At 29.5% G+C, this 17,931-nt stretch overlaps 1 protein-coding gene across 1 annotated transcript in view; it reads left to right on the forward strand.

Annotated features, from left to right (window-relative positions):
* Nucleotides 1–1,258: 1,258 nt before the first annotated feature.
* LOC108751202 (multidrug resistance-associated protein 4-like) overlaps nucleotides 1,259–17,931 on the forward strand; it is a 21,082-nt gene continuing 4,409 nt past the window's right edge. The window contains exons 1-12 of the mRNA XM_018491279.1: nucleotides 1,259–1,389; nucleotides 8,027–8,202; nucleotides 9,457–9,925; nucleotides 10,985–11,095; nucleotides 11,246–11,380; nucleotides 12,565–12,769; nucleotides 13,378–13,600; nucleotides 13,970–14,611; nucleotides 14,940–15,439; nucleotides 15,768–16,052; nucleotides 16,280–16,509; nucleotides 16,985–17,508. Coding sequence (XP_018346781.1) covers nucleotides 9,852–9,925; nucleotides 10,985–11,095; nucleotides 11,246–11,380; nucleotides 12,565–12,769; nucleotides 13,378–13,600; nucleotides 13,970–14,611; nucleotides 14,940–15,439; nucleotides 15,768–16,052; nucleotides 16,280–16,509; nucleotides 16,985–17,508 — 2,929 coding nt within the window. The 5' untranslated portion in view covers nucleotides 1,259–1,389; nucleotides 8,027–8,202; nucleotides 9,457–9,851. The remainder of the gene's footprint in view (nucleotides 1,390–8,026; nucleotides 8,203–9,456; nucleotides 9,926–10,984; nucleotides 11,096–11,245; nucleotides 11,381–12,564; nucleotides 12,770–13,377; nucleotides 13,601–13,969; nucleotides 14,612–14,939; nucleotides 15,440–15,767; nucleotides 16,053–16,279; nucleotides 16,510–16,984; nucleotides 17,509–17,931) is intronic.

Below are 17,931 nucleotides of genomic sequence, written 5' to 3' on the forward strand. Positions count from 1 at the left end.
TCAACAATCGGTAAATAATCGTAAAAAGTACATGAAGTGAAAATATGTATAAATAAGCTTTGAAGATTATTTTCTGACTGTCAGAAGGGATAAGGATCGTTTCGATCCATTTGTACGAGTGTTTTAAAACGAGCTTATTATTTTATTTTATCTAAATTCTCTGTCTATATAAATGACGTTAAGAAACTTGTTATTTCTCGTTTACGATATCACGATATCAACATAGCTGCTAGTTCAGGAGTCTAATTATTAGATACAATATCAAAATTTTCGTATTCTGTGTACAGGAAAAATTATGAACCGCCAACTTTGGGAGAAGGTTTTAAGGAAATAGTGGAAATCAACTTTGTTCCGAATTTCTGTAATGAGCAGGATCGAAGGCTCTATGAGATGTATTTACTCGAAAATTAAATCCTCTAGATTAGTTAAAAGTACTTAAACAAATAAATCTTGCATGATATAAATTGAAATCCGCCGCCGAATCTATTTTTAATTAATATAGTAACACACTAGCAATAAAAATATTTATTAGATTATTCATTGCGGTTTATTTCAACTACCTATAATCAATTATTTATTTGATTATTTATTTATTTAATACAGGATGCCTATAGAATGTCTCAGAGAAAATGAATTTCACAGAAAATGAATTATTATTTTATGCGACTCTACAAATTCATAGTATATAAGTCTTTATTTTTAATGGTTCGCGAAAAAATAATTAATTTTTAAATTTTAAGGAATAATTTCACGTATATTTATTTATTTCCGTCAGGTTTGGGACATCTTGTTTAAACTTACTTTTCTGTGTAAATTATTAATTTATTGATGATTACAGAGTTCTTTTTATTTGATACAATTGATTTGAACTGCGTTCGATATCGATTCAGATATATATGCTTAATTATCATAATATGTCTACTGGCTATGACCTTCTCAATTTTAAAAACTAACATAGAGTGGAGTCTGGCATTCAATTACATATTATAAATTGTTGATAAGAATACTGTAGGAAGAGAGAAGATAGAGAGGAGCAGTTAAATTTTATATTCGATGAAGGTCACTGTTCTTTATCTGTAAACAGCAGGACTTTCTTCGAACCGGGATTAAATCCTCGACCCCAGTAGAGGGTTTTCCCCCTCTCATTTTTCAATCGCAATTGTTAGGCATCCCCTAGTTCTTCGATAGAACGGTTGATTAGGCCACGTGATGTAGCAAGAATAGTGCGACGCTCATTGCGGACTCAGTACCCGCGCAGACGTCGTCGCGACGAGTCGTCTTCCTCGCTGTTCTGTTGTACGTGTGTATGCGTGCGATCTTGTGCGTGATGAATTTGTGAGCAGGAGCAAGGTGAAAAATCCACTCGCATGTGTGACGAGGAAGAATAAAGTGAGTACAACACAAGCTTAAACAGGGAATTCAACCGGTCGAGCAACATCTGCGGTGCTTGAGAATGATGAGGTGGATCAGTCCCTATTATTAATCCTCAATTTCCGTGGAGTCTTCCAAAAATAATTCTGTCATTTCTTGCCTTACTACTCCGGCACATTTCTCCTCTATGAATCGCGGAGTAATGATTCAGAGCGTACTTTATATTATATACGGTATACATTATATACGGTATACCCAATCATGATATAAATTTAATAAAATATATAAACCATTCTAAATCATTGCACTATAAATCTTAATTGCATAAAATGTGTATAAATTTAATTATTATAGACTTTTATAATGCAGTTTTACATATTTATGCCTATATATGAAATTATTAAACTTTGAAAACGAATTTTAATAAGAAACAGATATTTATTTACCAGAAGATCCGAATTCGTAATTTGTTAGTATTTCTCGCCGCTATATGTTAGATTATATGACGATCTTTCTTTTCTAAATAAATAACTTTTCTTTCTTCTTTGATACTCTTAAATCTCAATACGGTTTTAATTATGATGCAAAAATAAATGAGGAAGGATAATTTAAAACATTTTGTTTCTTTACTTTTTATACTTGGAGAGGTTTGGAGAAATCAACTCTAAATTTTTTTAGGAAATTATATTCTTAAGAAATGAAGCGCTTAATACATATTATCTATCTCCATCTATTGATCTTTAACATAATAAATAATATCTATAGTTAACAGAAATATTTAAAAAATTATTTTCTTTTTTTACAAAATAAAGTAACCAATTATTATTATTGTCAGAATGATTAACATTACTATAATAGTTTCTTTTAATATTAATTAATATTACTATTATTATTATTCATTTTACTATTGTTCCTATTACTATTGCGATTAAAATTGACAGAAATTATATGCAAATTATGGAATTGTTTGAGCATTAAAGATCTAGTTTGACTGTTTAGTACTCTTATTTCTGATTTGTTGTATAACGTTACTATTGTTACTATTGTTATTGCTGTTATATCGATTGGAAAATGTGAAACACCTGGTTTGGAACAGCCGGCATATTAATTATGCTTGTACGCATAGTCATTGTTCGAGCGTAGCTCGTTTCTGCTTGGTATCTTTCGTTCATTGCGTATTTTACGTCATGACAAGATTACGTCACGAGACAAGTCATTTTGCAAATGATATTCATGCTCGTCACAATACATCTTGAACACGTCATTGTCCACCGAGTGTCTCAAAATATCCTACGCGATGCACGCCAACACCAGAAGGAGGAATGCTCACATTGTATTGATATTAAGCTTCTTTGGCATTTTATAATATTAAAATGCTTAACATTATGAAAACAATTGGATATTTTTATTTGAATGTTTTAATTTATATTTAAATTCATACACCATTTCTGAATTGCAAAAGCTTTGACCATGATGACTGAATAAATTAAAAAGATGATCAAATAAATTATAGAAGTGAATAAGTTAAGTTGAGAAATACTTGAAGATATAATTCTATTAATTCAAATATATATTTTAATCAATAACTCTCTCTTACGAAAAATAAGATTGTCTTTATAATAATAATTTAAAATAATGTTAATAAAGTTTTAATATTTTTGACGCACATGAATTTTTCTGTGTCGTGCATCTGAGAAAATTATTTAGAAAATTATATAGCATGAAAAGAAAAACAAAGTTTGTTGAAATATATGTATCTAAAAATTTAGCTAGATAAAAAAAGGAAAATATTTTTGTTGAATTAATAATAATTCAACAAAATTATTAAAATAATTGTAAAAAAAAACAGAATTAAAATAAATAGAATGTAAGTATAATGAACAGTTCTAGTTTGCATGTGCTATATTATTTTAAAGGTCTAACAAAATTGTTGACCAAAACTACGTATTTTGATTATTGTATCTATGATAAATCTAATTGCATGAAAATTTTTATGAATATACTTCGCAGAAAAACGATCGCGACATTCGAAGCTTTCTTTGCAATTTTCCATTTGACGGTTACGAAAGTTATATAATCGAGAAAAAGCTCGAGGGAAAGATATTAATTTTTTTCTAATTTACCTCTGTCTATTCTGTATCTTTATTTTTTTATATAAATGAATATATTAAGGAAAAAAGATGCTGTTATATATAAGTTTAAAATTCTTAAAAATTATCAATCTGTAAATTGAAATAATGAAGAGAGTGCGAAGGAAAAACATTTTTAAGATAGTCTTAAAATTCTCAAGATTTTCGAAATGTTCAAAATTCAACGCTCTTAGAAACTTGTTTTGATTGGAAACAAAATTATTGTACATATGTATACGATAAAAAATGGTTTTAATATAATATCTAAAAATTCAACTAGCCACAGATTTGAAAACAATTTTCTTAGACCATAAATCAAAATAATTATGTAGTGCGCTCAAATCGGAATTGTTTATTACTTGAGTGTCCTACAAAATTATTTTAATAGTGCAACAAAATTATTTTCAAATCTATCTAGCTAAATTTTTAGATATCTCAGCAAAATCTTCTCGTGTACAATGGAAATCTCAAATCATTTCGAAGTTTCTAAGAATTTTAAATTTGGAACTGTCGGAAGTCTTGACGTTACCTAAAAAATACATTTTTTTTCTTTCATAGCATTTTATTATTCAATTTTATTATTTTAATTTATTTTATTATTTCAATTCGCAGATTAGGCGACAATCTATGTATATTCGAAACGATTCTATGAGCCACTAAAACTCACTGGCCTTTACACATTAGAATCGCACGTGATCGCTTCTAAATGTCGATAAGCTGATACAAAGTTGTTTGCTATGCATATCGCGCTCATCTGAGTTGCCTATTCATTTATTATTCAGCGTCTATAATTTTTTCTGGTTTTAAAATTTTAGTTCTTTTTTCTGGATTCTTTCGCAATTCTTCATATGCGGAAAGACATTCATGAGAACAATTATCTTGATTCATGAACAATTGTCGTGAGAACTCGATTGCGAATAAGATTACAAAAGTTTTTGAAATCTTCGACTCTTTCAAGAACTCCATATTCTCACATTCATATTTCTCGATTCTTCTTCTTGATAAAATCGCTCTTGTTACATTTCACAGCTTTTTAAGATTTTTATTGGATTACTTTAAAATTTTATTTACTCTGGAATTAATAATTAATAATTAATAATTTATTTTCGTTCAATAAACAGCATTTCAATACTGGTTAGATATTCAAATATCGAAGAGAAAAAAAATTTCTAAAAAGTTGGGAGACTGTTCTCTGTAAATACCGAGAAAAGTCGAGAATATATATTTTTACCGCTGTAGAGGCTCGCTCGTTTTGCATGAAACACCGTGAGTCATGATCGGACTCTGTGTTTCAGTAAAGATTGCATATCGTGCGTCGCTGAACAATTGACCTCAACGTCTCACGAGTTAAACTTTAGTGGAGAATTATTAACACACAACACGCCTTTGTCTTGATGCATTTAATTTTTTCTTAATTGTCTTTTTAACGACGCTGAATACGTCTTTTTACGCATTCGATTCTGATAGTGATACGTTAATCGAAAGGTCATCTTTGCTGTAATACTGAAATATGTGATATTTAAACGAGAAAATTTTATACAAATTAATGAAATAATCCAAAATAATTGACAATGTTGATTGATTGACAAATATAAAATCTCAGTAAACGAGAATGGATTAAAATGGATTGAAATTTTTAGTTTATTGAATGCGTATTTAAAAATTGTATTTTCTATCCAAAATTTTGAATTGCAGGATTCATTTCTAAAAACTGAATTTATTTTTGGATCGAAAGACATAGAAAATACGTTTCATGCAATTTCTATAAATGAATACAAAAGCATAAAACATTGAAATGGATTTAGATTTTCGGAAGTACGCATTCGCCATTCGCGAATAAATCTTTTTTAAATCATTTTATTCGATTTTGTTTACTAGAATAAAAATAATTTGATTTATTGTTGTAATGAACAAATTTTCATTTTAATATTTAATATTAAATTGATAACTGGATATTGTTAAGTTAGAAATTGCAAATTTATTTTCTATTTCTTTAACGCTTTATATTTACAATTATATACCTAAATTATATACCTAAATTATATTTATATAAATATAAGTATAAACTATATAAAGCGTGTTTCTGTGAAAGTAGCAGAAATTAAGTTTACAATATTTAGCTTAATGATATCCGATGATAAATATTAAGTGTTGAAATATGTATTTTAAATCCGAAAGATTAAAATATGATAAATACTGTTATACGTCAACACGTATCTTTCGAGACATTTTTCATGTTTGCTATGTTTATTTACATTCCACTTTAAGTAATGTCAAATAACATCTACTCGGTTTATAAACGGTTCTTTCGGATTGAACAATGTATTTAGGTATTGAATCAATTGTAAATAACTTCCGACGCTGTTCTATCATATTATTCTTACATACAGTTTTTGCTGTTTTTGTAATGTCAAAAGAAAATGCATATATTTATGTTTATATGACAGCCTTCTTGTTCGAGATGATTGATGTTTTACTCGAGTGAATCCTCTCTCGAATCATGATTTGAATCGGTGATTCGAGAGAGGAGAGAGAGAGAGAGAGAGAGAGAGAGAGAGAGAGAGAGAGGAGAAGGATTATAAATTTTAATCTATTTCAGGAACAGAGGCGTGCAAAAAAAAAAGATTACCCATGTGCAAAAATAATTTTGCTTCAGAAATATATACACATATGTATAAGGGATTCCCGACAGTCTTGGTTTACGGTTCTGTCTGGTGAACGATTCTGTGACATGCTGTGTGAACGGTTCTGCATGCCGTCTATTAAAGAAACGGTCACATTATATAACTCCTCGTCCATGACCCAGCCAATTACTTTTTCTTTAACCATTAATCTAACACATAGCAAAGCACGACGTATGCATGCTGTTGTTCTTCCGCGGAATTTCGGACTCGACTGCGTTAATGCTTGCTTCTGGATTAATCCATGAAAGTTATATTCCACATACAGTAGATAAAATGCTTGAGATAAATAACAACGATGTAAAGACTCTTTAAATATAACATAAATAAACAAACAAAATAAACGGCGAAAACGATTTTTAAACATATATATGCGCCGCTCCGTATCGGTTTTCATGTATCTTCGCCTAATATTTGTAATTAAATATTTTATAATTTATTGACTCTTATTTCGCCGTTTATTTTGTTTGTTTACTAATCTCTAAACTAAGCCGGAATCATTCAATAACCTTCAATGAAGAAATAAAGAAATAGAAATTATGTACTCTTGTAATTTCGATCCTGACATTTTTTTTTATTTGTTATATAACTTTTATATAGATTTCAAAGTTTCTCAAAATTATTGAAATCTATATAAAAAAAATTTTATATATGTGGATTCTCTCTCTCTCTCTCTCTCTCTCTCTCTCTCTCTTTCTCTGAAATAGTCTAGATTTTAAAATTGTTATGTAAATTGCAGAGTTTTTCAAAACTTCTGCATAATTTTCAAAAAATTACTTAGATCTTTTATAAAAATTAGAATACTTTTTAGAACTAAAAGATTGCGTTTTTAATAAAATTTTTTCATACTTACGTTAATTTTAAAATAATTTGAAATTTTTAAGATTTTTTATTTTATAATTTGTAAAGAAAACTTGTAAAAAAATCTGAAAAAATTTAAGGTATTTTGCAGAAATTTTCATAAATTTAAAATATGAATAATTCTTAAAAATATGAGCTAATATAAGAATTTTTTTCATCATCTTTATTGAATTATTTATGAATTATTAAATTTCAACATAATTGCACATGCTGTCTGTTTTTAATAACATGTATTCAAATATATGTACATTATTGTGTAATTATTGTGATATAAAGTACAGTGTGAGTGCAAAAAGTATTCTTAAGAAAATATTTAAAAAATACCATATTTTTAAAGAGTAAACATTATCCAGCGAGATACGATTCATTGAATTGATGTGCGAGAGAGAGAGAAAGAGAGAGAGAGAGAGAGAGAGAGAGAAAGAGAGAGAGAGAAATAATATCATTTCTTACAAAAATGTTATAATATTATTTCTTAAATTTAATTTTCTAATAATCTAATCAATCTTTCAAATATTTTTAGAATTTTGTGGACATCGGAGTGATATTGGATATAAAATATTGACTTTGATATTGAAATTTCCCAATATTTGTTTCTCTCTCTTTCTTCCTCCTCTCTCTTCAAAGAATTTGTTATTTCAATATTTTCTGTTGCCAATATCCTAATCCTTATTTTTAATTCTAATTTTAATTTTATATTTTTGAATTTTTAGTAACTTAATTTTAGTTCCAGTTTCTTCAATTTTATGTATAATTTACGAATAAAAAGACATACGATTGGCGGCTAATTAATGACTAGCGTATCAACTTCGTTATTATGTTAGATATTGTGTTAGTTATTATGTTAATTATAGTATAACGTTAAAATTGTACGACCTTCTGTGTTATTGGGAAAGTGACACAGCAGGCAAATAAATTGCGTGCAGCCAGATAAGGCGGGGACGGTGGAGGCACAAATGATACAGACTTTCTTTTCAAATGCAGATACCAAACACGTACCCGAAGAGTCATATGGATCCTGCATCGATAAGTTAATCGTTCTCATTCCATTAAAGCAGACCTCGTCAGTTATCAATGCGCACACGTTTTTTTACCTACTACGGCAACAGATGGAACTGCAAAAAGACCATTTTTCACTAGTAAAGGAAGAAAAAGACTCAGTAAGTCGTGATTATTTTTAAAATTGTAAAAACTTCTCTTCAAAGTAATAGTAAAAAATCAATGGAAACAAATTGTTACTTTTGAACATTATTATTTATATGCAAAATAATTATTATTAAAAAAAAATTATTAATTATTATTAAGATTTATTTTATTATTATAAATAACAAAACTAATTATTGTTAATAATATTGTATAATAATGTAATAATAATGTTTAATTATAACATTAAATAGAGGGTGGTTATCGATATCAACATATTACTTTAGATTGGACAATATTTCTTAGATAAAATAAATATGTTAATAATACAAACTAACAAATGTTTTCAATTAGATAATACAGCAGTTTTTATAATGTTGTTTTCAATTGTACAATAATTAACTTTTTTTGTAAGATAAGTAAAAAACGAGTATCTGTCAACAGGCCCCAAAACTGATGCAGTAGTCAGCAATGTCATATATTCCCCCATTTTTTTTTTATAGAAATCATATACAAAATATTTACAGGTGAATGTATATATGATTTTTTAGAAATTGTTTACTTTAATAAAACGTTGATTTATAATAGTGCACACCTACTTTATTGGTTTGAAAGATTTAACGCAAGAGTTTCTTTTTTGAGACTTTTTTCTCATAAATACGATTGCCTTCAGTTCCAATATTACGTAATACTACAAAGATTAAGTAGCTTATATGGTCTGTTCTACAGACAGATGTACCGGTTTATGCCACACTTCAATTTTTTATTCCAGATTGTATCATAAAAAAATAAAAAAGGAAAAATATAAATAAAATTGATTTATGAAACTACAAACATATAAAAATACAAACATATAAAACTATAATATTATCCAATAATATAACCACTATTATTAATATAAATGTAATGTTATTAATATTATAGCCACTATTATTCAAATTATACAATTTGCAAAAGAAAATTGTACAAATTTTATTTTCAGATTTGTAGAATTCGGTTTTAGCTGTTTCTATATAGAAATAGTAACAAGTCACAAATATATGAATTATGGATTTTTGCTCTCTTTAGTCATCTAAACAGATCATTTTTTTATCATTATTGATAAAACTCAATAATTAGTTCCAAGAAATAAGGAAGTGTTTTTTTTAAGAGATTTATATCAGCAGATATCGGCGACTTTTCTCTAGTAAAAATAATTCTAATTTTTCTAATTACATTCATGTAACTGATGTCTTTAACAGATAATAATAATCACTTATAACACTTTCCAGATTCACGAACATCTTGAAAACTATAAGGAGGCACATGATAATAAATCTCAAGAAGCGAAAGATGTTTACACCAGTATCGATGACTGATATCTTTTCTACCTATAAAAAGACTTTTTTGAGAATTTGTAATAAGAGTTAAGTCTGTTGATTAATCGTAGAAAATAGTGATATTTGTAAATAGCTGATACAACGAGATATGTGAAGTGTTCATTTCAGTCTAATTACGATTGCGTGAAGAGATTGGACTGCATGGATGACGATTTATAAGGATTAAGAGAGTGTTATATAATCATTGATCTAACTAGAATTGTTAATCTAACTTGAATAAATTAATCGATCGTTTTCAATCGTGGAAGTGGCAGCTCGCGGCAAGTTAATGCCGCGTGTAAAGACCGATGGATTCAACAAAAATCAAATCGAAGCCGAATCCGAGGGAGAAGACAAACATCGTATCGGTGTTGCTTTGGTGGTGAGTTGTTGAATTTTTCTGAATCATCATGTTTTCTTACGATTCTCCTTTATCTTTCGTGGAATATGGAGGAGCCCAAGGAACACACAATAGTCAATAAAATATCAAAATGATTTATTTTGATGTTTAAAGTCAATAAACAGTCAAATTTTGTAACCAAAAATTATTATTTTGATTTTTTCTTTACTTGGTGTCTTCCTTGGCAGTCATAAGCCTTGGATATTCGAACGTTGACTAATTGAATATCCAAAGATTTCTTTCAAATCCTTAGAATTACGGATAGCTATAGCTATACGAAAAGAACTTCTGATAAAGTATTTAAAAATTGAGCAGATATATATACAGATCTGAAAATAATTTTATCAAAATAATTATGCAGTATATTCAAATGGTTATTAGAATGTCAGAATTTTTTGCAGCGTTGCTCATCACGCTTAAGATTTCTACGTGATTATTTTTATGGTTGAACAACATTATTTTCAGAATTGTTTCCAGCTATATTTTTAGATAACTTCAACAAAATCATTCTTTCTGCGTGGATTAAACCAGAAACACAAAAAACATAATAACCTTACGTTCTCTACTGTGATTGGTTGATTCATTTACTGCTTACGTCTCTATTGCCTTTCGTTTTTATATATATGGTGGACATTAAACATCAAGACAGTTAACTAAAGCGCAGGCTTACAATTGATCACAATTACTCCTGTTATTCTGTATTATCTTTAATCTTTCGCATGCATTCGAAGTTATACAATATACTATATATAAAAGTTTAGTGATTTAAATAAATATTTAGGCATCTGTAAATATTCTTGTATTTGAAAAGTTTTTATATTTAACATATTATTTCAACTTTTCAATTCATATTTAATGTCTGAATCATAATTATTGCATTAATAACTATTTAAATACAAAACAGTCGAATTGAAATAACGGGTGATGTATATTTCAAGGATGATTTTTTATCTCAAATTACTTCTTATCTTCACGCAAATTTACCTTGTTTTGATAGCAGTAAGATATCTGATATCTAATTTACACAAATTGATGAATCAGGTGGACCATTAGTTTATTCAAGACAGGATACAAGAAAGCTTTAGAAATAGAAGACTTATTTGATCCTCTGAAAGTTGACAGATCGACATTCCTCGGAGATCGATTAGAAAAGTAAGTATAGAAATTATGTATAAAAAAAGATGAGAAAAAGAAGAAGAAAGAAGAAAGAAAATGTTCACAGAGTTAATTCTCTTTCTTTTGCGTTGCTTTTTTTATAAAAGCATAGGAATTATTATTATTAATGCATTGGTGTATTTGCAGACGATGGAACATCGAGCTGGAAAATTCGAAAAAATGGAAACGCAATCCAAGTTTGTTAAAAACTATTTTCCGCACATTCTTGTGGGAGTACACTATGCTGGGAATAATACAGATTCTCAACGAATTTGTGATAAGGTAAAATTAAACACTGACCGCCATCGCTAATTTTTATAAATCTTTCGTCCTTCATTTTTTTTCGTAGGAAAACGTTTTTCTCTTTATTTGGTCGATAATAAAGTTGACTTTATTGCAATAATACTTATTGTAATAATAATTTATTATTGCAGTATTGATTTTTAATTTGTAATTGGAGCTATTTTTCAAGATAAATTGAATACAGGTAGCTCAATGTTTTAAACTTTAATTTTTTTATGTAAGAAATAATAATTTTGTATTGAAAATAATCCAAAAAAAATTCTTAATGTTTTTTATATTCACATTTGACTAAAAATGTAGAACATTGTTTTCAACGTATTATCACTTGCAAACATATTACATGGAGCGATAACATTTCAAACAAAGTGGAAAGGTATTTGAAGGAAGATACCTAACATTAAATATCTAAAATTAAAAATAACTATATCTTATTGTTCTTGCTTAAGCATGTAACAGTAATATATTGTACTATATACATATTATAAATATATTGTATATATAATAAATAATAGATAATAATCAGAATAGAAATAACATATAGTAATATTACAGTACAGGTAAATAGGTATAATAGTATGAAAATATAACTAATATAATAATATAACACAGGTATAACCAGGAATGTGTTTAGAGAAGAAAGAACTTAAAGTTAGGACTTTAACTCTGGGAAACGGGGGAGAGTAGATTTAGATTATAAACTGTTGGACTTATTTTGTTTTATATTATTATTTTAGTTATTTTAATTGTTTACTAGCAAATAAATTAAACATATTTAATTTACTTACTTAATTTTTTAAAATTGTAAGTAACTGATTCTTCAAACTAAAGAACTTAAATTTATAATAACACTACTCATTTTGGATTATCAAAAAATCTTTCTATAACATTGATCTCCAATTCTTTCTTTCAAAATTAATTTTTTATATATACTGAAGCATAAGTCCTCCATATGTATAATTTTATTGTAATTATCTCTGTTCTTCTTCCTTCTTTAAGATTTTATGGGAGGCCACAATCCACTTGTCCTTTCCTGGTTACGCTCATGTATAATAATATAATTATTGGATATTATAATTATTATTCAAGATATGGAATGTAGTATAATAATGTTCATTATTGAATATTGACACACATAAGTGTAACGCGCGACACTCATTCCGTAGGTTAGGTACGCCATTGTTGCTCGGTGGTCTTTTGCGCTACTTCCGGAAGGATTCAGTTGAACCGTATGAAAATGCTCTATGGTTTGGAGCTGGTATCTGTATTGCAAACGGCGTGAACGTGATAAGCGGCAATCAGGCGCTCTTTGGCGCTTTCCATGTGGGTGTCAAAGTTCGCGTGGCTGTATGTTCCGTGGTATACAGAAAGGTTGGTCACTCAAAAAAATATAATTGAAAAAATTTGAAAGTGTAATGTATAAAGTGAGAGGAAACAAAAAGTGAAGGTAAAAGTCGTGTAAGACGAACTCTATAAGTCTTACTTTGAACGTTTTCGTTCAGCTCTTTAAAGTAAACGTTTTTTACCACATGAGAACGAGGAATAGAAACAAAATAACTATACAACAAAAGCCGAAATAAATCAGTTTTTTTATATTCTTTAAATTTTCTAATAAAAAATTCTTCGAATCTTTTAAAAGATTAAACATTACCAATTTTAACACATAATGTAACAAAAAAATTTGTTTATAAAGTTCTGTGTTATCAAATCAGCATATTTAAAAAAAAACATAATCTGGTGAATATAGAAACATTCTAAAAACATTTTCATCAATTATTATTTTATAATATTTTAATCTTTACACAAAATACTTTGAAAATATTTTATAAATATTACAGTACAAAATATTTGTGAATATTTTCTATCGATATAAATATTTAAATATAATATATCGAATATATTAAATTTCTTCTGCGATATAATTTATCAGCGTATTGATTTCTAGATTATGTAACAGATATTCTTCTTTTGTTTCGCAGGCTCTGCGTCTGAGCAAAACTGCATTGGGCGAGACAGCACCCGGAAAAGTAATTAATCTAGTGGCCAATGATGTCAATCGATTCGATCTCGTCTCCATCGTAATTCATTATATGTGGTCGGCACCTCTCTCGGCCCTGATCGTGGCTTATATTCTCTATCAGCAGATCGGCTATGCTGGCCTCATCGGCATCGCTGCAATCTTTGTAGTCGTACCAATCCAATGTGAGTTTCGTATCATCGATAAATTTATATAAAAGCTCTATTTTTAAATCATCATTAATGTAAGTAAGAAGAAGCACCAATTATAGTCGAAGTTAAAAAGGGGAATAATAATTTTATACGTAATGTTCTTTCAAATACATTTTACTTCAGATAACTGCTGATTATTTCTGGACTTGAAACACAATCAAACTGATTAATAATAATCCCATAAATTAAATACGATCGTCGATTCGAAGAACCTTTAAAACTCTATTTTTTTTAATTTATGGAAAATAAATGTAAAATATTGCATTGTAAATCCGGGTAGACTTTTTATGCCATTTTACAAGCTATTTTGTCGCAGATGTTCATCAATTCTTGGGATTTTAGCTTACGCTGGCAAACTGACGTCAAAGTTTCGTCTTCAGACTGCTATCAAGACCGATGAGCGGGTCCGATTGATGGACGAAATCATTTCCGGGGTGCAGGTGATCAAAATGTACGCGTGGGAAAAGCCATTCTGCGCTATGGTGGAGCTGGCGCGTAAGCTCGAACTTCGAGTGGTCACCAAGAGCTCGTACATCCGCGGCATTTACATGACCTTCAATCTTTTCACAACTCGTATGGCGCTCTATTGCACCCTCATCGCTATGCTGATGTTCGGCGACAATCTGACTGCTGATAAGGTCTTCGTCGTTTCGTCCTATTTCAACATTCTTGCACACACTATGACTGGCATGTTCGTGCGCGGCTTCGCTGAGTTGGCTGAGTGTATGGTAGCTATACGTAGGCTCCAGACTTTCCTTATGTTCGACGAGTTCCAGGGCAGTAATGTTGTTGTCTCCAAGGCGTCTGCTAGCTACGCCAATTCAGATTTGAAGCGGTTCTCCAAACCGGATCTGCCCTACATTGACGATGATGATGTGGATTCACGTGGAGAGTATCTGGACGAGAACAACGACCGCAGAAAGCAAAATGGTTCATTGGTTGTTTCCAGCGACTTGTTGAAAAACACTGCTAATTTTGTTGAAGGTAAAGAATTTCAGAAAAGCATATAATTAATACTTTATACAAATATAACATATATAAATGATATATAAAAATATTCAAAGAATATTTCAAATCTGACATACTTTAGAAGTTAAAAAATGGAATTATTTATTTTAATAAAATAATATTTATAAGATATTAAATAAAATTACAAATTTTTACGACAATCTTTTAAAGGTCTTTCTGGAGATATGTATTATCTAAAATTTAAAAAAATCTTGTGAGACATATTATATTGCTTGAATATTTCCAGCATTCTTTTAACATATTCCCAAATAGTCTAACTTGAAATAAAACTATTACTATTTAGAAAACAAATCCATATACAATATGAACAATTGGGCCATTAATATAATCAACGTTACTGCCAAGTGGGACGAGAGACAATCGGAGAACATTCTGGAGAATCTGAATCTGGAAATAGAAAAAGGCAAGCTATATGCGGTGATCGGCATGGTGGGTAGCGGCAAGAGCTCTTTTCTGTCCGCGATTCTCGGAGAAATCAGTCTCATAAAAGGTCAAGTGAAGATCAACGGCGGCATTAGCTACGCCAGTCAGGAGACCTGGGTTTTTGGTGCTACCGTTCGACAGAACATACTCTTCGGACAATCCTACGAGCGCCAACGGTACCAGAAGGTGATCAAGGCTTGTGCCTTGGTACGCGACTTCAAACAGTTTCCGCAGGGCGACCAGACTGTTGTGGGTGAACGAGGCACCTCGCTGTCCGGTGGTCAAAAAGCTAGGATCAATTTAGCTAGAGCTCTATACAGACAGTCGGACATTTACTTACTGGACGATCCTTTGAGCGCAGTGAGTGATTATCAAACGAGTTAATAATTTACTCTTCCAGGCGTAATTGTATCATTGTTCACTACATTATAAGCTTCACTGTATGTGAAAAACAACAACACATTTTACTGGAATTAAATAATTTTATATTTTCTGTATAATTAGCGGGATCTTTCTCTTTTTTGATGAACAATAATTCCTTTATAAGACATAATGTTCCTAGAATTGTTATATAAATATTATAAAAAATAAATAATAGTCATACCACTTTCTAGGAATATTATATGTTTAAGGATGATGTAGAATTTTGATTATGAATTCTGATTAAAGACTCTGTTTGAAATTCCAGGTTGACGCACATGTTAGCAAGCATCTGTTTCAAGAATGCATTCAGAGATATCTTGCTGGAAAAACAAGAATCTTGGCCACGCATCAGTTGCAATATATAAAGGGAGTGGACGCCATTATATTGCTCGAACAGGGAAAAATGAAGTACTTTTCGCATTATCAGGATTTATTAGAGTATCGACCCGAATATGGAGTACTCCTGGCAGCGGAGAATGAAGCGATTGACGATTCATCTTTAGAAAAAAGTATAAACATACGACGACAGTTTTCTTCTTCAAGTAACAGAGTAAGTGCTGCAAATATGTATAAAATTGTGAAGAAGAGAGAAAAAGAGAGAGAGAGAGAGAGAGAGAGAGAAGGGTTTGACACAATATAATTTTCAATTTTTTATATTGTTTTTATAATGTTTTAAAGGTTTGGAATTGATAAACTAATTCTTCATAGTAATAAATAATATCTAGATAACAAAAAGAAATGTTACTAATATTACTGAAGATAAAATTTCTTTAATAGAGTCGAACTCCGGAAACCAGTAGCGGCGGCACTGATGACGAAGAGGAAGACGAAGATACTGAAAAATTGAATGACGGTCTTGAGAGAACATCACGTGGCCTGGTTAAAGGTCCTATATTTATCAAGTTCTTCCAAACTGGTGCCAATTTGTACATTGCTTTTACCGTTCTGTTTCTGTTCATCATTACGCAATTTATTGTCAGTCTCAACGACTATTTTGTGCCTTTCTTGTGAGTATTTGTATTACTGGAAAAGTGTTTAATTGATTAAGAAATCATTTACTGTATAAACAATTATTTATTACATATAATTTTTAGATAGATTAAAGTATTTAAAAACAATTCACGAAAATATTTTAAAAATATTTCTATGTCGCCCATATCATGTCGAAAAATATTTGCGAAAATATTTTAAAAAGATTTGCATGCAAATGTATTTAATAATACATTTTGAATAATACATATTAAAATTTCTTAAGAATATTTTACTTAAATACAATACTTTACTTAAAAAATAACTTTCAGAAATTATCAGGTTTTGGAAGTAATTTTTATAGAATTAAATTTTAGAACTAAAAGCTCAAAGATATAGAACTAAAAATATTTGCATATTTAATACATGAAATGAAGGCGTATATCATATTTTTCGCCACTTTAGTTACTTCGTTTAATAATATAATTTTTCTTCTCGACTAAACTCCTCCAGAGCCAATTTTGTGGAAACGCGAAATTACGAAGCCAAGCACTTTATTCTGAACCAAACGGAAGACATTTTCGTAAACACGACGAACATACATGAATTCAGTGCTATCGAGGATGAATCAGTGATTGATTATATCTACATCTATACTGGCATTGTGCTAGCTATCTTCATTCTCGGGATCACCAGATCGCTAGTTTTTTACAAAACATGCATGATGTGTAGCCAGCGCCTACATGATATGATGTTTAGTGCGTTAATTCGTACAGGAATGCGATTTTTTGATACTAATCCGAGCGGCAGGATTCTCAATCGATTTTCTAAAGACATGGGCGCGATCGATGAATTATTACCTAAAGCGATCCTGGATGCCGGTCAAATGAACATGTTGATGTTCGGGTCGCTTATAATGACCTGCGTGGTCAATCCTATTTTCTTGGTGCCTATCGTAATTATCAGTGGGATATTTTATTGGATCCGCAAGGTTTATCTCAAGACCAGCAAGAACGTTAAGCGACTGGACGGAATAAGTAAGTTTGCCTTTCTTACGTTTTTTTTATTTTAATCCTCAACATTTATCAAAATGTTAGTTATATATAAGATATTGCCGAATTGTCTGAACAAACTTTAACGGTATGTTTTGTGAGTTAAAATAAAAAAAAAAGTAATATAAATACAAATTCTAAAATGCTTTATTAAACAGTTATAGCAAAAATATGAAGTGTGTAAGAAACAATTTTTACACAAATTTGCATTTCGAAGTGTCTATATTAATATATGCTTGACATCAATATAATTTTAGAATTTATTACCTTTTTTGCGAGGAAACCTTCAGATGCCTGTATATTATTAAAATGAAAAATCTATTTTATTTTTGTACATTTTTCTACTTTTGATATTTTTTTCTTGCTTATTTATTCTTAAATTTTATTTTCTCAATTATATTTGTATTC

This window comes from Trachymyrmex septentrionalis, unplaced genomic scaffold (genome assembly GCF_001594115.1).
Source record: "Trachymyrmex septentrionalis isolate Tsep2-gDNA-1 unplaced genomic scaffold, Tsep1.0 scaffold413, whole genome shotgun sequence".
NCBI classification, from domain to species: domain Eukaryota; kingdom Metazoa; phylum Arthropoda; class Insecta; order Hymenoptera; family Formicidae; genus Trachymyrmex; species Trachymyrmex septentrionalis.